At 50.0% G+C, this 25824-nt stretch overlaps 1 protein-coding gene across 2 annotated transcripts; it reads left to right on the plus strand.

Moving 5' to 3' along the window:
- The first annotated feature begins 7440 nt into the window (after window positions 1–7440).
- Window positions 7441–15962, plus strand: CST8 (cystatin 8). 2 transcript variants are annotated; one of them, XM_061436418.1, is made up of 4 exons: window positions 7441–7773; window positions 7868–8228; window positions 12058–12171; window positions 15674–15962. In XM_061436418.1, exons 2-4 carry the CDS (start codon window positions 7989–7991, stop codon window positions 15755–15757), a joined length of 438 nt encoding a protein of 145 aa, XP_061292402.1. In that variant the 5' UTR covers window positions 7441–7773; window positions 7868–7988; the 3' UTR covers window positions 15758–15962. The 2 variants fall into 2 exon arrangements, with proteins under 2 accessions (XP_061292402.1, XP_061292403.1); XM_061436419.1 differs by having other exon boundaries at window positions 7441–7702.
- The last annotated feature ends 9862 nt before the right edge of the window (window positions 15963–25824 follow it).

Raw genomic sequence — 25824 nt, forward strand, 5'->3', positions numbered from 1 at the left:
CGTTCTGGGTCCCTGTCAGTTTTTCCTTCTCTCTGATGATTTATTTCCATGGATGTTGTTGCCAATGTCGAGCGATGGAGAATTTATCATTGGTCTCACCTTGGTTGCAGGAGCAGGTCCTGAGTTAATCAAACTCCTCTGCTCACGGAAGTTTGTCCTTCATGGGTCCTACAGGGCCCTTGGGATTGGTGTTGTATATTCATTCATCCATATATTCTCCATTTGTCTATCACCTGTCCATTCACGCACACTTCCATCCATCCATTTATTTGTCCTTCCATTCATCTCCCCACACATCTATTCACTCATCCAGCCATCCTTCCATGCATCTATCCAGCCATGCATGCATCCATCCTTGCATCACCCGTGTTTTCATCCATCCATCCTTCCTTCCATTATCCATTCTTCCATTCTTTTTTCTATTTATGTTCCAATGTCGCCACCCTCCATCCATTCCACTCAAAAAGAATCCAGACAGTTTTGCAGGTGACAGCCACTTGTGTCCTTTCCACGTCCATCTCTGAAGCCAGACTCACAGTGGATGGTCCTTCTGGGTTGTGGTGGGGGGGAGGATGCCCAGGCACAGGGGTGGGAAGTGGGTGACTAAGATGATGGAAGGCTCTGTCCTCTGTGGAGCCCCATAGGGCAACTGCCCTGGAGCTCAATGATGGATGAGAATGTCTTCTCAGAGTTTCTGGGGACGGCTCAGAAGATGGCAGCTCCAGTCCCCCCATCCCCTCCCACTCCCTGACCCTTGTGTTTCCCGTTTGGAGCCCAGCCTGTCTTCCAAGGCTGTCAACATAGATTACTAGCCCTAGGACGGGCCCTGGGGTGACAGAACTCCTTACAAGCATGTCTCTCTCCCTGGGTCCTGGTAGGGGCTGCCCTGGAGTGTCCAAGGGTGTGGGGGCCCAACTGGGACAGAGAGGTCATGGGACACTGTCTGGAGGAGGAGTTTGGGAGGGGCTGAAGGGTCTTTCCTCTGCCTTTTGAGCTTGGGGATCTGATTTTCTTGTCCGTGGTCATTAGCTTGTCTCTTTCCTGGCCAATTGGTTCCCCTGAAGGGGTCACCAGCCCTGATGAGACTGCTTTTCCCAAGACTACCGAGGACAACTCTACCAGCCACATCACAAAGACAGTGGCCTGCTCCGCTTTGGCTCCTTGTCCAGCCTGTGTGTAGATCCTGTAACATCCTTACAGTCTGGCAGGGGCATGTACACATTGACACATTGACAGGGTAAGTCTGTGGTCAGCTAAGCCAGCCTATTGCCCACCCTTGGCTCAGAGCTCCTGGTTCTGAGGGCTGTGTCTCTGGGCCCCACACTGGCCTGGGACAAGCAGGCCCTCCCTGAGGGTCGGCTGGCTCTGCCCCAGGTGAGCATCTTCACCTGAACCCTCACGCCCCTGGGGAAGGCCTGACATCTGCTCTGTTTCATTATATGACGGTAGTTTTCTGTCTTGGAAACCCCTCTGGCTTCATTTCTCTCATCTCCTCTCCTCTCCCACTCATGCCCATCTCTGTGACCTGACATCAGAGAGACACAAGGTCCCCAGGTGGTTGGTGCTTGTGCCCAAGATCTGGGAAATGGTTCCAAGGAAGCCCGATCTTTAGAGATGTGTGAATCCCATGAAGGTATCTTGTCTGTGGCTTGTGTTCTGCATTTGGATCCTGCTCTCTGGAGCAGATTTATCAGAGTAAAACCATGGCCCATCCACTGAGCTGAAGCTCACGGTCACAGGCTCTGAGAGGGCCTGCGGAGGGGACTGGTAAATTTCACGCCCACTGCTGTTGTCATCAGTGAAACCACATTAGCAGGTTGTGGGTGATGACTTACTTCCTTGTGTCAGTCACAACCGTGGCCTGTCCCATGTCCCTGTCCTGGAGGGACCTCTCCAGATTCAGCCTAGTCTGAAATCAATAGGGAGGGAAAATATACAGAGAGTACAAGCACACAGTAGAAAAATGGATGCATTGGTTTTAAAAATCCTTGATTTCCATGAAACCCAGAATGTTTTCTCGGATTACCTGGTTTGGAGAAGCAGGGCCCTTTGGGATATATGTGCTGAGCTCCTTGTTAATCCATCTCATCATGGGGGAAGGTATGTGGAGGCAGCCGGAAAGGATGAAGAGAGAAGCTTGGATGCTTTAAGGACAGAGTCCAAGTATCTGTAGAACTGCAAACCTACAAACCCTAGAAGAGAAAAGTAAAAAGATAGAAATATTATAAGAAATAATGAAGATACATTTTTCAGAATTAAAGGAAGACACAATGAAAAGATTTTGTATCAGTTAGTTCTAACTGCATAAGAAGCACCCTCAAAATATCACACATAGTAGGAAGCATTCATCCTTCCTGACAAGTATGTCAAATAGGGGGACCGTCTCTGATTACATTCAGGGCCACCCAGGATTAAACTTTCCTGTGTCCTATTCTTTGCAACCCCATGAACTGTAGCCCACCAGGCTCCCCTGTCCATGGGATTTCCCAGGTAAAAATATTGGAGTAAAATAAAAGAAAGAATACTAAAATAGGTTGCCATTTCCTTCCCCAGGGATTCCCGACCCAGGGATCAAACTTATGTCTCCTGCTTGGCAGGTGGATTCTTTATCACTGAGCCACTTGGGAAGCAAACTCTTCTAGGTAATATTAACATGCTGATGGTGCATGTGTGTATAAGCACGTGCTTGTGAAATTCAAAGGATTATGAGAGTGTTAGGGGGCATAGGATTTGGTTCTTTTACAAAGTCAACAACAGTAATCACTTCTTTCCACAGAATGTCCAAACTCTGGAAACATTGCTTCAGTTGGGTGAATTTTAGTGTGCTAGTCAGCTCTTTGGAGAAGGAACTGGCAACCCACTCCAGTGTTCTTGCCTGGAGAATCCCAGGGACGGGGGAGCCTGGTGGGCTACCATCTATGGGGTCGCACAGAGTCGGACACGACTGAAGCAACTTAGCAGCAGCAGCAGCAGCAGCAGCAAAGCTGCTCTTGGCACAGGAATACTGCCTGACAACCTGCCCCTTCCCCTCACCTTGACATCACCGTGACCTCAGCACTGAGTTGTAGCAGGAGTCCATAATCAGGTCAGGGTCTGAGACTGGCCGAGAGTCATGGCTGTGTGGCTTTCCTTTAGGTCAGCACAGCTGGGCTCACCCTGGGGTGGGGTCTATATATTCTGGGGTCCAGACCAGGTGCCTGACCCTAGAAGCTCCCATATCACATGTTCTCAGACTAGGGTCTCCCAGGGCCCCCTCACCTTGGGAGACCACCAGAGAGAGGAGGAATCTTCACATCTCATCCTGATGCTGTCAACCCTGCCTCCACTGCATAGGCAGACAGCAGCCACATGCCAGCCCACCACTGCAGGAGGCTGGGCGGTCAGGGCAAAGGGTGCAAATGAGCTGTTCTTAATCTTAGGGAAGGGACAAGGACCACAGTGATGCTTCTCTGTGAAAGTCTTGGTACCATAACCTGGAGCGGACAACCCAGGTCCCAGGGTTGCATGTGTGGTGATGGACATCTGTTCTTCCCCAAAGTAGGAAATCCAGCAGAACTGGGCATGGCAGGGGCACAGACACTAGTGACTAAGTGCTAAGGAAAGGCAAAGATGAGAAACACAGCATCCAGGGTGGGGTCACAGGACAGCTGAGGAGCACATGTGAGAGACCTATGACACTCCGGCTCCTGGTCTGGGTGATGGATGCTTGGGTGTCCAGCGTGTTGTACCAATGCCAGGAGTGCTGCGAACCAAGACAGATGACATTTCACCTGGCTCTGGGCAACTAGGGTTCATAAGAAAAGACAAGCCAAGAGAAACCTCAAATGCACCCTGGTGTCAGAGAAAAGTCCAGCATGTGCTTAGAACTTGGTAGTTGATTGGACAAGGGCTGAGGGTTGGGGTTACTCTGTCAGCCCAGCCTCTGAGCACCTAGGGGTGGGGGGACTCCACCCCCATCCACTGAATACCTTTGATGTGGGCTCCACATTTGCTGGGCTGGGTCTTGGGTTTTGCCCTTTATGACCCCCGCGGCCTGAGGGGCTCAGTAGGGCCTTGGGTGCCTCCCAACCTGCTTGGGCTTCCCTCCCAAAGGCCCTTGCTCACCGTTGTGCGTAGGAGAAGACCTGTCTCCAGTATACTCTTGGCCATGACAGAACTGGGAGGGGGCCCAGGTGTCCCAGGAGGGAGGGACGTGGAGGCCCGAGGAAGAGGCTCTCTGGTCTCTGGTGCTTAATCTGCCCCCAGAGTGGGGTCTCCCCTGGCTCAGACCTTGAGCTATGGTGCCTGAGGCCTCCTGAGCCCAGGGGCGGAGGGGCAGGTGTGGCTGACTCCCTCGGGGTGACAGACTGTCAGCCCTCAGGTCCCGTTCCTCCTTGGTCTTCTGCTGTGAGCACAGGAATTGCACTCTGGTCTAACCCATTTCCATTTATTTACCATCATACCCCTGCTGAGCTTATCTACTCTCTTTTTCTTCCTAATTATTGAAGAATATATTCTTCAACAATTATAATTATTGAATTATAATTCAATATAATTATAATGTATAATTATATATAATGTTATATATTATATTATATAAATTATATGTATATTTACATAACTATATTTATTATAATATGTAATTATATTTCTGTTTATATATTTATTATAATTATATATTTATATTATATAATATATAAATATAATATAATTATATAATATATAGTATATAATTAATTCATCTATAATGTAGAACACTTGAAACATTATAAAGAAAAATCAGAAATGAGTGCTTTTCCACCAAAGCAAAAGCATTGCTCATCAACTCCTCAAATAGTCACACATTCTCCATGCCTGGCCTGGCTCTGGTGGAGACGTGTTGGGTGGCAGGAAGGATTCCCTGCTCTTAGAAAGTCCATTTTGTTTCTCATGGGGAAAGACGGGCCATCAAGATACTCACGGGTAACTAACTGTAGGTTACGATGGATGACATGGAAGAACAAAGAGGGTGGTGAAAACAGGAGCCTGGAGAGGCACATGAGACTTGGGGGGAGTCTGTATGGAGATTGGCAGGGGGATAAGCCGGGATGAGGGGCTAGTGGAGGTGGGGGAGGGACCCCCGGACCCCGAGAGGAGGCTGTGCCCTGTGGGGCAGGCGAGGTGCTGGCCTTGGGCTCGGTGTGTTGTGAGGGCCTCCCAGGGCCAAGTGTGAAGAGGCGGCACCCGCAGCTGAAGGGTGATCAAGACTCTCCTACAAGGTTAATAACAAGATTCTCTGCTTTTTCCTAACAACACACTTTTTATTTATGAAGAAGTGAATCATATTTAGTGTTCTGCATCTTGTGCACAACTTTTTCAATAAGCATTTTCCAGCACTGTTGACAATTCTTTAAATACAATTTTTTTTGTTTTATTGCATTTTGCTTTATTGCCCTGTGAAGATACTATGCCTTTTTTTAAAATTTTATTTTATTTTTAAACTTTACAATATTGTATTAGTTTTGCCAAATATCAATTTTTAAATCACCATAACAGGGTGAAAAAGTTGGCTTAAAACTCAGTATTCAGAAAACTAAGATCATGGCATCCGATCTCATCACTTCATGGCAAATAGATGGGGAAACAATGGAAACAGTGACAGACTTTATTTTGAGGGGCTCCAAACTCACTGCAGATGGTGACTGCAGCCATGAAATTAAAAGACGCTTGCTCCTTGGAAGAAAAGCTATGACCAACCTAGATAGCATATTAAAAAGCAGAGACATTACTTTGCCAACAAAGTTCCATCTAGTCAAAACTATGGTTTTTCCAGTAGTCATGTATGTGAGAGTTGGACTAAAAAGAAATCTGAGCAACCAAGAATTGATGCTTTTGAACTGTGGTGTTGGAGAAGACTCTTGAGAGTCCCTTGGACTGCAAGGGGATTCAACCAGTCCATCCTAAAGAAAATCAGTGTTGAATATTCATTGGAAGGACTGATGCTGAAGCTGAAACTCCAATACTTTGGCCACCTAATGCAAAGAACTGATTCATTTGAAAAGACCCTGATGCTGGGAAAGATTGAGGGCAGGAGGAAAAGGGGACAACAGAGGATGAGATGGTAGGATGGCATCACCGACTCGATGCACATGAATTTGAGTAAGCTCTGGAAGTTGGTGAAGGACAGGGAAGCCTGGGATGCTGCAGTCCACGGGGCTGCAGTCAGACACGACTGAGCGACTGAACTGAACTGAACTTCTAAGGTCATAGGAAGCACAGAAGCCAGATGGAGAATAACAATCAATTGGCCCACACACTTTGTACAGTACACACTCACACATGCACGCACATCACATGCTCACATAGTTGGTGAAGGACAGGGAAGCCTGGCATGCTGCAATCCATGGGGTCACAAAGAGTTGGACATGACTGAGAGACTGAACTGAACTGAAGAGGCTCCTTTTATTCAAATCATAATGCATTTGTATCCCTGGTGGCTCAGATGGTAAAGAATCTGCCTGCAATGAAGGAGACCCGAGTTCAGTCCCTATGTTGGGAAGACCCCCTGGAGAAAGAAATGGCAACCCATTCCAGTATTCTTGCCTGGAGAATCCTATGGACAGAGGAGCCTCTTGGGCTACAGTTCATGGGCTCAAAAAGTTGGACACAACTGAGCAACTAACACATGTATTTACTAAAGGTAGGAAACTCTTAAAATACCCCTGGTGCTTTTAATATGTAGCAAAATTTAAAAATCATGAATGCATTAGAGCTGACCTCAGAACAACACTGGCTTAAAGTAGGTAGGTACACTTATAAATGGATATTTTTTTTTAAATGCATATGTGGACTGTAAACAAATTTCAACCATAGGCTATTAGTAGTTAAGTTTTGGGGGAATCAGATGGTCTATGTGGATTTTTGACTGTACTGGGGGTAGGTGCCCCTCACCCCTGCATTGCTCAAGAGTCAACTGTACCAATAGGTGACTAGCAATAGGCCATTCCCTGGTGACTCAGCTGGTAAAGAATCCGCCTGCAATGTGGGAGACCTGGGTCCAATCCCTGGGTTGGGAAAACCCCCTGGAGAAGATAATGGCTACCCATTCCAGTATTCTGGCCTGGAGAATTCCATGGACCTGTATAGTCCATGGGTTTGCAAAGAGTCGGACATGACTGAGTATCTTTCACTTTCTTTCACTAAATTTAAATTCATGTAATGCTTTGCATTGATTCTCTCTCTGGTCTTTTATTATGCAGAAATACTTGCATAATTTCACAAAGATATTGGAAAGGTGCCCAGCAGAAGGGGTCAGAGGCCAGACGCTTAGGAAGCTGAGGTCATAGTGTGCTTGGCCTTCCACTCCAAGGGCAGAAGCAGGAGGGTCTCGAGTGCCATGTGAACCACCAGGACCAGGGACCAGGGGCCAGCAGGGGCGAGGCGCCCTCTGAGACAGGGTCACAGGTGTGGGATTACATCACAAAGTGGGACTGCCCTCTGAGGCACGGAGGTCGCAGGTGACCACAGACCAGGGAGCAGGAGCAAGAAAGCCCCAGACTAGGGCGTTGATGCAGCTGAGAGTGCTAGGTTCATAGGAGAACTCTGGGCTGGAACTAGGTCAGAGCGCAACCCCCCAAGACGGGGAGCCGGCTGGAAAGGGAGCCAGAGTAGGAAACCTCGGGCCGCCACACCCTTCACAGCCACCTCTTACAAGCCAGAGACACAGAAACAGGAGGCACACGGGGTAGGTGTGGACCTGGGGCTCTAAGTGAGCTCCCTGGAGGAGTCACCCAAGAGGAGCAGGGCAGCAGGCAGGTGGGGATTCTGACCTGGCTTCTCATGGGTGGGGCTCCTTGGAAGACGGGGATAGTCCCACCAGCTGACCCTGATGCTTTTGTCTTGATCCAAGCTGATTCTTTCTGGGTAAGATCTCTGGAAACTGGCGTGCCAGCAGCGGCCACCCCACACCACTCACAGCTCCTTCCCTGGGAGGACAGAGACGTTCACCTGTGTCCCCAAAAGAAGGGACCATGACCAGACTCTGGGGGACCTACCAGCTCCTGCTTGCCCTCCTGGTGGCCCTGGTGGCCCTGGGGGGCAACACGCTTGTATACAAGGACACGGACAAGGTCTTGTGGGAATTAAAGAACGTCAGCAGCTCAAGCGGCAACGTGAAGCAGTGCCTGTGGTTCGCCATGCAGGAGTACAACAAGGATAGCGAGGACAAATTCTTCTTCCAGGTGGTCAAGGTGTTGCGGGTGCAGATGCAGGTAAGGGCGCTTCCTCCCAGTTTGCATACTTGCTCCTGCTTGCCCCTGGCAGCACAGACCGAAGCCAGAATGAGAGGGAGGGTGCGTGAGCAGCACTGGAACCCAGTGGTGCTGAGCCCCACGGCCAGCTCCCTTTCTTAAGTGCCATGACGGCTGTCCTAGGGGCCCCAACCTATGAACTCGGTTACACCCCAAATGGCAAATCACACATCTGTGATCCATGTTTGCTAAGGTTGGGAGACAACTGAGCACCATGAATATGTTTACAATAATGCTACCCTGAGTGACATTCAATCTCCCCATATCCCGTGGAATGTGGGTTGACATGGAATAGGGAGGCTCATAAAGTGCCTCCTCCCAGATCCCTTCATGCTCTCAGTCCTACATCTTTTTAGCGACAGTGGTTCTGTCCATGGCATCCCTCCCTACAGGGCCTCAGGTGACCCAGTGCTGGGAGTCATCAATCACCTGATATCCATGTGGGGGACGCTCCATCCTCACCTGCCAAGTCCAAGAAGAGGTCCTTGGTGTTGGAATTCTGCAGACTTCTAGCCTCAGTCGGGTGTTTGGGGTGTGTTTGGGGTGTAAGTGCACAGGAGATTTGCAAGGATGTGTTGAAAAGACATTCAGCAGACAGGCCATTGTGACAGACTTACCCCAGGTGTTGGACTCCAGTCTTTCTTGTGGCAGGAGCGGGGCCAGTCTACACGTGACCCTGTCTCCAGGAACACGTGCACCATCAGCCCAGTGTCCCCAACACATGATGCTGGCGACTGCACGCTCCATCAGGGGCACCGCCATCACCCTTCATAGTAAAGGCTCCTGGGTCCTGTGACTTCCGCACAGGAAGCAAAGCCCTTCACGGTTTTCTCCTTTGGGACCCAAGTAGCTTGGGCAACAAGCAGTACCAGATGCTGTAGATGAGGCTGAGATGGAAACAAATGATCACAGCCTTTAGGAAGCCAGGGGACCAGTTAGAAGACAAACTGCAAGACTTCCCTGGCCATCCAGTGGTTAAGACTGAGTTTCCCTGCTTTAGGGGGCATAGGTTTGATCTCTGGTTGGGGAACTAGGACCCCACATGCTGCATAATGTGAACAAAAATAAATTAATTAATTAAGTAAAGAGCTGTCTTTCACTGGAAATCAGGTTCTACCCTCAGCCAAGACATGTTGATCAAAGAGAGAGTTAGTGGCTCATTCATTTCTGACTCTTTGTGACCCCGCGGACTCTAGACCTCCAGGCTCCTCTGACCATGGGATTCTCCAGGCAAGAATACTGGAATGGGTTGCCATTTCCTCCTCGAGGGGATCTTCCTGACCCAGGGATTAAACCCAGGTTTCCTGCATTACAGGCAGACTCTTTACTATCTGAGACATCAGGGAAGCCAAAGATGATGAAAAAAAATTAAAAAGAAAACAAAACCCTGAGCCAAGCTGGAGAGCTGGGATGCCGCCTATGGCACGTTGCTTGTGGGGCTTCCTTAGAGAGTTGGTGAGTCCCCTTCCTGCAGCAGCCACACCCTCACCAATTAAGTGAGGGTCTCTGGGTGGGACCTGGGTCCCCTGCATAGTCATGACTGAGACCTGCCTCCCCAAGGAAAGATGAAGGTGACGCCCGAGGGCAGATGGGCTACAGGGAGAGGAGGCTGGTAGGCGGTGTTTTTTTTGGGGTTTCTCAGAAGCAGCTTCTAGGACTAGTGTTTCAGTGAAGTGGTTTATTTGAGAGGCCATCCAGGAAGCACCTGGTGGTCAGAGGGGATTTAGAGGGGGCAGGGAAGTGGCCAGTGCAGGGTAGTCGCTGAGCACGTTGACTGTTGAGGGCATCTGGACTCCGTGTCCCTTGGGCCTCAAGGAGATGGTGCAACACCTGTGCAGGATTGGGCCTCCTGCAGGAGGGGAGCTGGGTTCCTCTCCCACCAGCTCTCGCCTGTCACTGGCTGGGAGCTGCTCCCAGGGCCCTTGGCTCCATCTGGCAGCAGGGAGCCCTGGGAAGCAGCAGAGTAGGTGGGTGCCCGGGACCCCGTCAACAGTCTCTGCTACAGGAGGTCAGCAGGGAGAGTTTAGGGGTGCAGGGGGGGAGAAGGAGTTTGACTCCTAGCCCTAAGGAATGGGTGTGAGCGGCCAGATGGGTGGGCTGTGACCAGGCCAGGCCGGGCCTCCCAGACTGTGGGCGAGATGTTCAGGCTGTCTTAGGAAGACTGAAAGCCAGAGGGGCATCAGGTCAGGGAGTTCTTGGGATCCCCGTGACCAGATGTGGTCTTTCAATCTGCCATTCTGGTTTTCTCACCTCCGGAAAGGGTTGCCACTTTCCTGGAATCAGGTCGTCCTCTGCCTTCCTGTGGCCGGAGGAGCCGAGGCCAGGACCGCAGCGGGAGAGCGTGTTCCACGTCCGATGCTTCTGTCTCAGTCCTGGGTTGGCCGCCAGCTGGCCAACCAGCTTCTCCCACGACAGCCCAGTCTCCCTGTTAGTTCTCTGGAACAAAACTAAGACGTCACTTGTTGTTGATGTTCAGTCGCTAAGTCACATCTGATTCTTTGCGACCCCATGGACTGCAGCTTACCAGGCTTCCCTGTCCTCCACTATCACCCAGAATTTACTCAAACTCATGTCCACTGAGTCGGTGGTGCCATCCAACCATCTCATCCTCTGTCATCCCCTTCTTCTCCCACCTTCAATCTTTCCCAGCATCAGGGTCTTTTCCAATGACTCTGCTCTTTGCATCAGGTAGCCAAAGTATTGGAGTTTCAGCTTCAGTATCAGTCTTTCCAATAAATATTCAGGGTTGATTTCCTTTAGGATGGACTGGTAGGATCTCCTTGCTTAAGGCTGGAGAGGCAATGTGGGAAAGCCTGGTAGCGAAGGTTGAATCCAGGGGAACCTGGACCCAAGCTGCAGATACACTCCTGTCTCTTGCTGTCTTCTTCCTCTTTGCTTTATTTTGCTTCCCCTGGTCATCAGAATCACCTGGAGGCTTGTTCAGACACTGACAGTGCATACCCCACCCCCTCAGCAGTTTCTGACTCAGTGGTTCAAAACCTGCATTTCCATCCACTTCCCTGGTGATGCTAATGCTGTTGATCCAGGGACCCCACCTACAAAGGTCTGGGACACCACTGTGGAAGGACTGCCCTTATCTATTCCTGCTCTGACTCTAAGAGCTGATGGGAGAAGTATTTTTTGCATGGCAGGCTTGGCCATCTCTAAACCCTGCCGTAATCTTTTAAAACCAGATGGGAGAAGATTTATTAATAAATCTACATACAGCAGCCTTCACCTCACTCAATCATTCATGAATTCTGTCAACCACTCCTGTTCTGCTTCCTAAACACTCAGAGAACAGGAAGACAAGCCTGGCTACATGGGGCCCTGGGGTAGGGTTAGGGGTCTTAGGTGGAGGAGCCTCAATGGGCAGGGGATCTCAGGTGACAAAATCTGAAGGGTGTGTATGTGTGTGTGTATGTGTGTGTGTGTATGGGAAAGGGCTCAAGGAGGGGATCCCATGTGGCTGAGGGTCCTGTTCCCAAGAGGCCCAAGTGAACGGGTAACACCCTGGGCGCAGAAGCCGGTTGTTCTTAAGTAGAACGTCTTGCCTTCAGGAAGGCCCCATACTGGATGGAGCCTCTGCCCCAGAGAATCCGGCTCCAGGTAGGGGTATCTTTGTGTGGTGGCTCCACAGGCCATCTCCTAAAGATATGTTTGGAGGAGGGAGGAGGAGGAGATAAGGAGAGGGAATAAAAGGAAGAGCAGTTTTTTCAGGGTTTGTTAAAAACATTAAAAAGTAGAAGAAGGCTTTTTTGAACAAAATTGCATGACTGGTAATCAACAGGTCACAGATCGTCTGGAATACTTTATTGACGCTGAAATCTCCCGCACCAACTGCAGAAAGCTTCCAAACAGTAACGAGAATTGCGTGGTTAAGAACACCTCCAAACTGGAAAAGGTAGGGGACACACCAACTGTCTGCGGTGGTCTTGGCTGCTCTGAGCCCCAGGCAGAACTCGAGGTACCCAGACCTTGTCTTTAAGTGGTCGGCACCTCTCCCAGGGCGGAGCCCCAAAGTGGTCAGTCCTGAGGCCCTTGTAGCAGACAGTGCGGGACAGCAGACGTGGAGGAAACCTCGGCCTAGGGACAGGGTGCTGTCAAGATCACTCTCAGTACAAGCACTCCATTCCTCTGGGTTCCTGGTGCAGGGAAACTTGCTCACACACATTCACTGGGTCCACCCTCTTGGACGTGGAGGTACCACTCTGCTGTGGCCTGACCCGAGGTTGCCCATCCTTGTGAAAGCACAAAGGGAAGTCCATTCATTCACTCAACTGCTCATCAAAGCTTACCTGGCCCCAGGTGCTATGCTGGGTGCTGGAGATTAAGCAGTGACCAGGTCAGGAGTGTCCCCAGCCTCCCAGGCTCAGCCATGGGAAGAGCCCCAGAGGGGCTCGAAGCAGAGGGCTGACATGGCCTGGGGGCTTTTGGCCTCAAGCCTGTATTTCTGACTCGGGGTGGGAGTATCCGGGGTTGACCTGAGGGCTTCCTCTGATGTTGGTGAAGCCCCCCGGGCTCTCTGCAGGTGGAGGTGGCCCCTTCCTTCACACCCATGGTCCTTCACATGAGACATGTCAGAATCATCTGGCGGCCTTGACACACGTGGATGACAGGGTTCCCCCTGCAGAATCAGACTCAGTAGGTCTGGAGAGGAATCTAAGAACTGGCCTTGCTAATGAGCTCCTGCAGTGGGGTCCTTGGGACCGTGCTCAGAACTGCTGTGGCATATGCAGTCACGGTGGGAAACACAAAGGTCCGTTGACCAGAACCTAAAACTTCCTCTGTGGGCTTGCTGTGAACAAATCCATCACTTCCAGCAGAGCAGAGGCTCCTCAGGACAAACATTCAACCAGGGAGCATGCGGGATACCATCTGATCTTCTATTTTAGTTTTATCTTTTCCTGGTAGTAGAAATATTGTGGGCTGAAGTTTATATTTTCTACTGGGTGCCTTGAGCATAAAGGAGAGTTGTTACTTTTTACCTGTTTGTAGAAAATATTAAAGAATTAATATTAAGATTAATTAGGAAACTTGTCTCCAGGAAGCTCTTTTATTCTTTGTAAAGTTTCCATGGCCCATCTCAGTTTTAGAGCACACATTTTTAAGTACACATTTATCGATGAACAAACCTTTGTTCCTTTCTTTCCAAGTGTTTGGAATAATGCTGAAGAGGAGTCATGCTGGGTGGTGTCTCATTCCTGGAGGATTTAATGGGGTTCTTTTCAGTATTTATACCTTATTAGTAAATACTATATCAGGTGTTGATTTTCAAAGTTCTTCCAACTCCCTCTTTACCAAGAGTTATTTTTTTTAATTAAGGATGTTTTCTTCTATTAATTATTCTTTCAACATCTACCAAGTATATTGAATAATTTTTCTTCTTTGACCCATTACTAAAATAAATTCAAATAATAGATCCCCTAGTATTGAGTCATCCTTATGTGTCTGGAATAGGAAGTACATGTCTTTTTTCGGTTGTTCTGTAACTGAGTGTCGTGGTTAATTCATCTGCACTGAGAGTGGTGTCAGGCGCACAGGTCAGGGTGTGCAGACTTTCTGGGTGAAGCCGCATCTTTGGCAGGGTTTCTGGACAACTGGACTTGGACATGCCAGCGGGGGACCGTCCTTGTTCCTCTGACCCGATCAGCTTTGTGGAGCTTGCTATGGACACACACATCTGGCATCCTCCTCTCCTTTATGGCAAATTTCTAGTTCTGTCTGATTGCAAGGGTGCAATTCCTGAAGGTCACTCCGTGGATGTACTTGTGCATGTGGGTGGCTAGTCTCAGGTCACTGCTTTGTTGTTGACAGGACAGCCTCTTTTTCTTGTCACCTCGCTTTGTGGGAGCCATCCTGCCGGGTCCAGGCTGGAAAGAAGCAGTGGCATGGGTGGGGTCTGCCCTCCTCTCTGAGAATATAGAGGGCTTAGTGAAGTGAAGTCACTCAGTCATGTCCGATTCTTTGTGACCCATGGACTGTAGTCTACCATGGCTCCTCTGTCCATGGGATTTTCCAGGCAAGAGTACTGAAGTGGGTTGCCATTTCCTTCTTCAGGGGATCTTTCCGACCCAGGGATTGAACCCTGGTCTCCCACGTTGCAGGCAGACACTTTACTGTCTGAGCCACCAGGGAAGCCTGGTGGCTTAGAGTGCCACTTTTTGTTTATGAATTTTGCTTTTCTATATATCAATATTAAGTACACTCAAACTCCCCAGAGAATGACTTGGAGTGTGGGGTACACACACACATACACACGCGCGCACACACACACACACACACAGATTCCACGGCTTCATCCCAAACCTACTGAATCAGAATGTCCAGATACAGACACTGTACACACTTCATGTCAAGGGAACGCTGAAGAGCACTGCACGAGGGCCAGCAATTGTTCACTATGCTGCCTTTAGTTTGCTGACTTTTAAAAGGATATTACATTTCATTTTACTAGGTAAGTCTGGGTTACAGTTATTTCTTGGTTGTGTTTTGGCTTCAGGGTTTCTCAGGTCTGGTGTAATGAGAACAGGGGCTTTTCGACTTTTTTCTGCAATTAGATCAGTTTAAAAACCAAAAGAGCTTTGGATTCCCAAGGTTTGACATAATTTGCCCATAAAATCATCTTGACTTGGTATCTTGTGGGTTTGTGGGGACGGAGACCCCATAATCCTCCTTTGTATGTGTCAGAATTCAGCCAAAACCTAACGTCCTTCTCTCTGACACTGTTTGCCCCTCACTTCTGAAATGCCCCTGTGTTTCCAGTCAGTTATCGAAGACGGCCATTGCTATTTTTCTAGGATGTCTACCTGCCCGTCCATCTGCCTAAGCCTCTTTCCACCCATTCATCCATCTATTACCCACAATAAAAGTTTTCATTTGTCATTTCAATGACATTTTTAAAGGGAGAAGGGGGAGGTTTGGAATAAAATTTATGTTAGGTCCTAGAATTCTCTACATTGCTCTTATCTGATGTATTTGTTGTCAGAGCAAAAGGCATTATTTGATTATTAAGATGACACATATTAGTTTATACCTGGCACAGAACTACAGTATTTACATTATAGAAAATATTAATATTTTATTTTATAAAAATAAAATCAAATTTATGTCTGATCTCCCACCAAAAATACGATGATTAGTATTTGCTGTCTATCCACGGATGGGATGGGGACAAACACTCCTCCATGTAACTTCTGGTGGCTACAAGGGTCTGCAGCCTCCAGCCGGCAAATTCTGTGGGGTGTTGCTTGACAGGTGGCGACCCGTCTTCTGGCCTGTTCCTATGCTGGCACCTAGCCCCAACGCTGGCACCTAGCTCCTGCGCTGGCACCCGGTAACAGAACTGATTTTTCTCTCGCACTTGGCACACTGCTGACTTTTGCTGTGGTGGTGGTCTTTTTCAGAGACAAATGTGCACCTTCTGTGTGGGCGCACTCCCATGGCACGGCTATTTCACTGTGATGAAGAAGCAGTGTGTGGACATCTAGAGGCTCTGGCACCCCGCCACCACCCCTCGCTTTGTGAAGAAGTGATGGCCTGTGAGCCGTTACCAACATGTTTTCCTCACACATGTGTCCCTGCTTGCTGTTCTACTTTCTAGTTTCTTACTATGTGGTAATGAAAGGTGGGCAAGACCCATGCCTCCTTCCTGGCCTCACAGGAGGCCACTTGCCTTTGGCTGACATGATGGCATGCCACTAGGAATAAGGAACGTTTGTCCCTCAGCACAAAGGGTGGAGTGAAGGCTGATTCCATTTTCCACCGCACACTTGGGAAGGAATCACTTTTTGATTGGATAACACCCCTCACACACACACACACACACACACAGACGTACACACACAGAGGGCTGAATACAGTGGGTGCTAACTCACAGGTTCCTTCTGGGAGCCTCATCTGGCGTCAGACTCCTCCCTCCCTGGGTCCTGAGTGGATGGGCCCCCAGGGGGCTGGGAAACCCCCTGGCAGAAGCGTCAGCCCTCCCCTCCCCTGCGGGGGCTCTGAGAATTGGGAGAATTTATTCTTCATTATATGTAAATGTCAACAGTGGTCACCGATAGAGAGAGATGAGGGCAATAAAGCTTCAGGGGAAGCTGAAGTACACATGTGTCTGGGGTGCACGTGTGTGCACAAGTGTGCACGAGTGTGCATATGTGTGCAGGTTATACTATGTATGCAGTTGGGTATGCAGTTGTGTATGTGCAAAGTGACAGAGAGGACGTAGGGGTCTGTGAAAGAAGTACAGGGATGATCAGTTCAGTTTAGTTCAGTCACTCAGTCGTGTCCGACTCTCTGCGACCCCATGAATCACAGCACGCCAGGCCTCCCTGTCCAACACCAACTCCCGGAGTTCACCGAGACTCACGTCCATTGAGTCAGTGATGCCATCCAGCCATCTCATCCTCTGTCGTCCCCTTCTCCTCCTGCCCCCAATCCCTCCCAGCATCAGGGTCTTTTCCAATGAGTCAACTCTTCGCATGAGGTGGCTAAAGTACTGGAGTTTCAGCTTTAGCATCATTCCTTCCAAAGAAATCCCAGGGCTGATCTCCTTCAGAATGGACTGGTTGATAGTAGGAGATAAAACTCCCTCAAAGAAAGCAGTCATTAAAAATAAGTGTGGCTGGGCTTCGCTGGTGGCTCAGTGATACAGAGTCCACCTGCCAATGCAGGAGACACAGGTTTGATCCCTGACCTGGGAAGATCCCACCTGCCATGGAGCAACTAAGCTTATGCACCACAGCTACTGAGCCTGCACTCCTGAGCCCGGGAGCTACAACTACCGAGTCCATGTGACGCAACTACTGAGGCCTGCACACCCCAGCGCCCGTGCTCCACCGTAAGAGAAGTCACCACCGTGCGAAGGCCATGCGCTGCAGCTAGAAAGTAGCCCTGGCTTGCCTCAGCTAGAGAAAAGCCTGTGCAGCAATGAAGACCCAGCCCAGTGATAAATAAATAACTAGGTGTGTCTGCGGGAAGATTCTCTGATGGATACAGTTTTAGTGCAGAAGCGGGAGGATTCTCTGATGGATACAGTTTTTAGTTTTGCAGGGTGAAAACCTTGTGGAGATCAGGGGCACAACAGCCTGAATATACTCAGTGCTACTAAATGTCTGTTTGAAAATGGTTAAGACAGGAGGTTATATATAGATATATTTGCCACAATTAAAATGTTTTTAAGTAACTAGCCTGTTTTAAAGGTGGCGTTGGGTACAATTCGGGATGACAACTGTGTTCCCAAAGGTCAGGGTTTCTCCTTAGGGTCTGGTGGATGATGGGGAAGCAGCGTTGCTGCCCCGATAGAAGGCCACAAGACCCCAGAGCCATTGCTTTCGTCTCTGGTTCTTCTGAACTGAGGTCTTAAGCGGAAACGTGGAGGTCTCAGTTGGGACCATCACGCTACCCAGGGTGACACCGGGCACTCGCCTGGCATAGCCCTTCCCTCTCCTTCCACTGTCCCTTCTCCCGACCCCCGTCAGTCCCCACGGTCTCTCTTCCAGGCCCAGCCCTGTGCCCCCCACTTTCCTTATACACAGCCCCTGCTCTGCCCCCCTCTCCACCAGGAGCCTCCACCAACTAAGGGCCCAGGATTTAGACCTGAAACAGGCTCTACGTCAACCTAATTCTCATACCCTGATTGAAAACTACTCTTTCCCACCAGCCAGGGGGCTCCATCTAAAAGTGCCCCTTGACACCCTGGTGGGACGCCCCCCAGAGGAGCAGCAGAGCCCCCACCCAGCCCGGTGCCCAGGTCAGCCCACAGACGCCTGCCTGTCCCCCCGGCTCCAGAGGCACACGTGGGTGCCCTGGGAAGGACCTTTTGGGATCAGCCCCTGGGATGGTCCTTCCTTCAGGCTTGTTGTGTGGAAACCACGGGGATCCGGTGTTCAACCAGGCCTGGGGACAGTGTGGGGCCAGCCAGACCACCACGGGGGTGCTACAGGTGTGCCTTGCTGAGAGATGCCTCATACAGGCCTATTTCTAAGTGTGTGTTAACTAACAAGAAAATTTAATCTAACCTCACCTCTTTCCAACCTACCTCTCCAAGGCTCTTCGTTTTCTCTCTCTTCACATGAAAAATGATGCCAAGCAGGCCTCGCTTTTTCTTGCTAGGTTTCATGTCATTTCTGCTAAGATGTCCCTGGAGTTTCTCTCTCTCTCTCTCTCTCTCTCTCTCTCTCTCTCTCTCTCTCTCACACACACACACACACACACACACATGTAGTTACTTCCCCTGAGGGGGAGGGGAGGGAAAGAGCCCCCAAGATCTGACCTGCAGCCTCTACTTCATCCTGCTGAAGCCCACCTGCGTCCTGGACTTTGTTCTGAGACCCCGGAGCATGGGGTCCCAGGAAGTCATGGAGACGAGGGAAATGGGGCCCAACCAGGCAGCCCAGGTGGATTTAGAGGCTGCCCATTCTCAAGACCGGTCCAGGGCTCAGTGGGGGTTGAGGTCTTTCCACCCAGTGAGCAGTCATGGCCATTCTAAGTGAGAACAAGGAATCCATTCAGCCCAGGCCTGGGTGGGGCTGGGGGAAAGGAGGCAGAGCTCTCAGGGCCTGTAGGCATCCCAGGGACCACTCGGGCTGCAGTGGCAGGGGGTGCAGGGCCTCCAACCTGGGAAAGGGCCCAGGGGGCTGCGGGGAGAATGCGGCCCAGTGCTGGTCTCAGAGACATGAACGCCGCACCAGCTCTGCCGTGTCCCCCTGTGACACCTTTACCCCTGACACACTGCAGGTCTGCTTGCCTTGAGCCGGGCCGGCTAGGGACTGCCTGGCTCCTGGGTCCTGCTGGACTGGGAAGCCATGTGGGTACACAGGCTCAGCTTCCATATGCGTCTTGGGAGAGTCCCCCTTTCTACGTGGTTGGTACGTGTAGACTCGGTGGGTGCATTTCTAGGGTCTCCAATGGAGTCAGAGACAAAGGGTCAAGATCCAGACACCGGAAGCGTGTGGAGCGGCCACCACTGTCCACCCTGTGCAGGGGGCTGGGTGGGATGACCACGTGCAAGCTCTGGGATGGACCCAGGCTGGCAAATATAAGGGGGTCTCACTCCAACCCTGGGATCAAAATACAAAGCCATTTTGTTTTATGGGATAAAGATTTGGGTCCTCTCTCAAGATGGATGGACACGGCCAGGGCAGAGGATGGGCAAGCAGGAGGAGGGTGCTACAGCCAGAGGGGAGGCCCAGAGGGTGAGATGGCCCTTCTGTGGCTGAGGGTCCCTGGCCTACCTGGCTGATTTCCTTGGTGAAGCCCACTCCCCTCAGGTCCACCATGGGGGTGCCCAGATTCCCTGATGACCCTGGACAGAAGCAGGCCATTGCACCATCTGCCTTCGGGCATCCTTAGTCTCAGCCAGGGCCACCCCACAAGAGTCATCACAAAATAGACCGGGCGGGACACTCACCTCCTCCCGCAGTCTCTGTCCCCATTACCAGGTTTCTCCTGGACATGTGGGGCCAGGTCAATGCAGCCATCGACGTCACCCAGGGCCAGCCAGAGGCTCTTCAATTCCTCCCTGAGGAGCTGTCTTCTCCTGTGGACTGACCAGAGTGGAAGGAGATGTGACTCGAGGGGCCTGGATGGCCCCTCTACAGCCCAGTGATGATGCCAGTGGGGACCGGACATGCCCTTGTGTGCCCACTTTGTCTACAGTGCCCAGGGCATTTTTAAAACTTTCCTCCTGCTATTCCCCATCCATGGCTTGGCCACACAGGTGGCATGCCCACTCTGGGCTGCTCACCACCCCCAGCTTTCAGCACTCACACACCATGTCCCCACCCTCAGTGGGATTGGCCTCCGTGATGGGCAGCCTCCCCACTCCTTGCCGCACATGAGTTCAGCCTTTGACGGGAAAGGATGGAAGCTCAGGAAGCCATGGCAAACAGAGGTGGGGGTGCCCAGGGCAAGTGGGCACCTGGAGCTTGTGATCAGGCTTGGCCAGGGAAGGCCCTCTCACCACAGTGTTTAACTGACCCTACGAGCAGAGCCTGGCTACCTGGGGACCAGTCCCAGCTAATGGCCTCCATTCTCGGACATAAATGTGTCTGAGCACAAGTAAATGAGTCCCGAGTCCTGGGTGGTCCACAGAGCCCCCCAGCGAAGGGAGTGAAGCCAGGAGCAGGGTCAGCTGTATGACCACCTCCCAGACACCAGCACCCCTGAGCTAGGGGGCTGCTGGCCCCTGCAGGGGGTGGGGTATAGCCACAGGCCAGCTCGGAAGATGAAGTTCTTATCCCAACACTGTCACCGTCTAGTTCAGTCCTTCCTGTATAACTGGGTCCTGGGGCTGCTTGCCTTCACCTTGGAGGACCACACGCCCACCTCTGTGAGCGGGTCCATGGAAGCAAGGGGTGTGCTGGGTCAGCTGCTCTGCACATCCCGGCCGGGGAGCCTGACCATTCCAGCTCAGCTATCAGGGCTGGGACACTTGGATCTGCGGGTCTCTGCTGAGGCTGGGCTGGACGGTGGCCTTGGGGACAATGAGCAGCAGAGGCCTGAGCCCTATCTCTGCAGGTCCCTCCCACTTCTTACTGTCAACGGCTTCCTATCTACAGTTGAAAAGTGTTATTTCTAAGGTCACCTTTGTTCTTGAACTGACACACAGATTGACTGTTTCCACTTCTAAGTAGGCCAAGGACAAAACAGACTGCAAGGCACTTCCCCAAAGAACAGAAAGTCCTGGGGATAGAGGGTGGGAGCGCTTGGGTTGAGGAGTACCCCCGCTCTTATCTGGACACCAGGCGCCTGCAGTGTGTAGCCTTCCCCTCCCACGAACAGGAATGTGACTCTGGGGACTGATCTTAGGAAAAGAATTATCAGTGGCAATGACCTAGTCTCCGGCCCCACGTGGTGCCCCACCATGGATACTGCAGGGACGGGCCTCTGAGCTGTCTGACTTGGTGGGCTCAGCCCAAGGTGTACACATGCCCACGGCCCTGCTTCTAGAACGCTGTCTCAGAACCACATCCAGCCCCCCACAGAGAAATGCAGAGAAAGCCCTTCTGCAATCACTGGCTCCCCCTCAGCTTGTCTGTGCAAAAAACAAGAAGGTGGGACTGTGCCCATTGCCAAGATGGAGAGCTTGCTGTGTGAAGGACTTAGCCTCACCCTCTCAGTGTCACAGCAAACTTAACCCGCGAGAGAGGCCCAGGAACAGGGCAAGGCTACAGAGCAGAGGATTGCTCCAAAGTGCCGGGGGCTGGACCCCATCCTCCCTTCAGACAAAAGGAGGTTTGTAATAAAGTGAGGGTGATTTCTGTAGGATCTCACCCATTCAGGCCATCCTTGGAGCAAGACTAAACAAAAGGCATTGCTGCAAAGAAGAGCCACCAAATGAGACGAACCAAACTGGAATTATGTATGACAGCCCAGTCAAGGGCAATGGCAACCTTCCCAAACTAGGACTGGAGCCAGGTGTCTGACCTAGCAGATATTAAGAAGAGGTGGCAAGAATACATAGAAGAACTGTACAAAAAAGATCTTCATGAACCAGATAATCACGATGGTGTGATCACTCACATAGAATCAGACATCCTGGAATGCGAAGTCAAGTGGGCCTTAGGAAGCATCACTATGAACAAAGCTAGCGGAGGTGATGGGATGCCAGTTGAGCTATTTTAAATCCTAACAGATGATGCTGTGAAAGTGTTGCACTCAATATGCCAGCAAATTTGGAAAACTCAGCAGTGGCCACAGGACTGGAAAAGATCAGTTTTCATTCCAATCCCTAAGAAAGGCAATGCCAAAGAACGCTCAAACTACCGCACAATTGCACTCATCTCACACGCTAGCAAAGTAATGCTCAGAATTCTCCAGACCAGGCTTCAACAATACATGAACCGTGAGCTTCCAGATCTTCAAGTTGGTTTTAGAAAAGGCAGAGGAACCAGAGATCAAATTGCCAACATCTGTTGGAGCATCGAAAAAGTAAGAGAGTTCCAGAAAAACATCTATTTCTGCTTTATTGACTATGCCAAAGCCTTTGACTGTGTGGATCACAATAAACTTCAGAAAATTCTGAAAGGGATGGGAATACCAGAACACCTGACCTGCCTCTTGAGAAACCTGTATGCAGGTCAGGAAGCAACAGTTAAAACTGGACATGGAGCAACAGACTGGTTCCAAATAGGAAAAGGAGTCTGTCAAGGCTGTATATTGTCACCCTGCTTATTTAAACTTCTATGCAGAGTACATCAAGAGAAACACTGGGCTGGAAGAAGCACAAGCTGGAATCAAGATTGCTGGGAGAAATATCAATAACCTCAGATATGCAGATGACACCACCCTTATGGCAGAAAGTGAAGAGGAACTAAAAAGCCTCTTGCTGAAAGTGGAAGTGGAGAGTGAAAAAGTTGGCTTAAAGCTCAACATTCAGAAAACTAAATCATGGCATCCGGTCCCGTCACTTCATGGCAAATAGATGGGGACACAGTGGAAACAGTGTCAGACTTTATATTTTGGGGCTCCAAAATCACTGCAGATGGTGATTGGAGCCATGAAATTAAAAGACGCTTACTCCTTGGAAGGAAAGTTATGACCAACCTAGATAGATATTAAAAATATTAAAAATATAGATATATAAATAGATAAATAAATATAGATATTAAAATATCTATCTAGATATTAAATATCTAAGTATTTAATATCTAGATATTAAAAAGCAGAGACGTTACTTTTTCAACGAAGGTCCATCTAGTCAAGGCTACGGTTTTTCCAGTAATCATGTATGGATATGAGAGTTGGACTATAAAGAAAGCTGAGTGTCGAAGAATTGATGCTTTTGAACTGTGGAGTTGGAGAAGACTCTTGAGAGTCCCTTGAACTGCTGGGAGATCCAACCAGTCCATCCTAAAGGAGATAAGTCCTGGGTGTTTATTGGAAGGACTGATGTTGAAGCTGAAACTCCAATACTTTGGCCACCTGATGCGAAGAGCTGACTCATTGGAAGAGACCCTGTTGCTGGGAAAGACTGAGGGCAGGAGGAGAAGGGGATGGCAGAGGATGAGATGGTTGGATGGCATCACTGGCTCAATAGACATGAGTTTGGGTAAACTGCAGGAGTTGGTGGTGGACAGGGAGGCCTGGCATGCTGCAGTTCATGGGGTCGCAAAGAGTTGGACATGACTGAGCGACTGAACTGAACTGTCCGGCCCTGGGCGGTGTCTCCTGTGTGTCTCGCTCAGCCTCTGCCTTGGCAAGCGACCAGCAAATGTGACTAGGGAGGAAGGTGATTTGGCTTTTTTCCTTCCAGGCTCTTTGCTTTTGAGCCTGAGTTTAAGTTTGGGCCTCAGCAGCACAGCCTTTCGTGGTGGCCTCTGTCTGGCCGAGAGCTCACCCTCCCTACCTCCAAGCAGACCCTCAGTCCTGCAGGTGGCCAATGGCTTTAGGTGGATGGTGGAGAACTTTGCGGGGAGTGGTTCAGAGTGGACAGACAGAGGCCTAGAGAAAGGAAGACTAAATCTCCAAACAACTTATTTCAGTAACGTTCTCTGGCCCTATAGCCCAAGTGGGTCCAGAGATCCTGCTTAGGAGGGCTCACCCACATTGATCCAGGTGGGAGAGGATCTCCCAGGTTTATACAAGAGCTGGAAAGACTCAATCATCCACAGGAAGAAGTGGAGAAGGTACTGATGTTTGGAAACATGGAGTGAAATGGGCTGAGGCCCTCAACTGAACCCTCTAGCCTCCCCCGGCCTGCAGGCCTCAGACTGGGACCTGTATCAGTGTGAGCCCCAGAAACACAGCCTCTAATGCAGGTTGTGAAGCTCCCTCCTCACCAAGGACCCACCAGGCATCCCTCCCCTCCACCCAAGCCCAGCCTGTGCTGTGCTGTGCTATGTCGCTTCAGTCGTGTCCAACTCTTTTCGATCCTATGGACTGCAGCCCATGGGATTCTCCACACAGGCAAGAATACTAGAATGGGTTGCATGCCCTCCTCCAGGGAATATTCCCAACCCAGGGATTGAACCCGCGTCTCTTATGTCTCTACATTGGCAGGTGAGTTCTTTACCACTAGCGCCACTTGGGAAGCCCCAGGCCCAGCCTAGGACCTCAAAAGTGGTCTGTGCTGACAACGCTGGTGAAGATGCTGTTTTGTAAACAGTTGTGTGTTTTCTCACTCCAACACAAGCCTGCTCTTTGCAGCCAAAAGTCCAGGATAGGGGCAGTCTATCAAAGCAGAAGAATTAGGTAATAACAGTTTTATTCCAGCCAAGAAAAACCAGGGTGCCCATGCTCTGTTGTGCACATAGACAAAAATTTCTGTGGGACAAATTCCTGGATTCAGATATGTTGGGGACTGTGTAACTTTTAAATGTTTGACAGAGATTGCTAAATCACTGTGAACAAAGACTGTTGGATCCCCAGGTACCAATGCTGATGAAGGTGGCTTATCAACTAGGCACTGTCATTGCATTCAACCTTTTTCCAAAGAGTAGGGGAATGGTGATACTTCATTGATCTGGATTAATTAGAATTTCTGTTAAAGATGCTGAGCATGTTTTCACGTGTGTTTTAGAGATATTTATATTTCTTTTTCTGTGTTGATGACTTCTCTCCAAGTTTCCTATTAGATTCTTGTCTTTTTAAAGACTACTTCCAAAAACTCCTTGATATGGTGAAAATTGAAATGTTCTACATCACACTTGTCAAGTTCTTACCACTTGTCTCCCTTCATGCCCACTAAAATTTCAGTTCAGTTCAGTCACTCAGTCATGTCCAACTCTTTGAGACCCCAAGAACTGCAGCACGCCAGGCTTCCCTGTCCACCACCAACTCCTGGAGTCTACCCAAACCCATGTCCAATGAGTCAGTGATGCCATCCAATCATCTCATCCTCTGTTGTCCCCTTCTCCTCCTGCTTTCAATCTTTCCCAGCATCAGGGTCCTTTCCAATGAGTCAGCTCTTTGCATCAGGTGGCCAAAGTATTGGAGTTTCAGCTTCAACATCAATCCTTCCAATGAACACCCAGGACTGATCTCCTTTAGGATAGACTTGTTGGATTTCCTTGCAGTCCAAGGGACTCTAAAATGGTGATCATCAAAAACAGAGGTCATAACCAGTGCTGGCATAGATGTAAAATTAGAACCCTCAGACACTGCCCATGGGAGTGCAAAATGCTATAGCCATTTTGGGAAATCACCTAGTAGGTTCTCAAAAAGTTAAATATAGAGTTCAGGTAACTCAGTAACTCAGTGTATACCTGAGAGAAATAAAAGCATACGTCCACACAAAAGCCCGAATAAAGATGCTTGGACCAATACTAGTCATAATAGCCAAGAAGTAGACACAACCCTCATGTCCACTCATTGGTGAATGGATAGATATAACACAGTACACACATATGCAGTTCAGTTCAGTTCAGTCGCTCAGTCGTGTCCTACTCCTTGTGACCCACGAATCGCAGCACGCCAGGCCTCTCTGTCCATCACACACTCCCGGAGTTCACTCAGACTCACATCCATTGAGTCAGTGATGCCATCCAGCCATCTCATCCTCTGTCGTCCCCTTCTCCTCCTGCCCCCAATCCCTCCCAGCATCAGAGTCTTTTCC

This window comes from Bos javanicus, chromosome 13, assembly GCF_032452875.1.
Source record: "Bos javanicus breed banteng chromosome 13, ARS-OSU_banteng_1.0, whole genome shotgun sequence".
Taxonomy (NCBI): domain Eukaryota; kingdom Metazoa; phylum Chordata; class Mammalia; order Artiodactyla; family Bovidae; genus Bos; species Bos javanicus.

Excerpts from the sequence above, each read along its gene's own strand:
- CST8 (XM_061436418.1), top strand. The coding sequence starts at position 7,989 with ATGACCAGACTCTGGGGGACCTACCAGCTCCTGCTTGCCCTCCTGGTG. Across the intron at positions 8,229-12,057 it reads TGTTGCGGGTGCAGATGCAG|GTCACAGATCGTCTGGAATA; the intron begins GTAAGGGCGCTT and ends GGTAATCAACAG. Across the intron at positions 12,172-15,673 it reads ACACCTCCAAACTGGAAAAG|AGACAAATGTGCACCTTCTG; the intron begins GTAGGGGACACA and ends GGTCTTTTTCAG.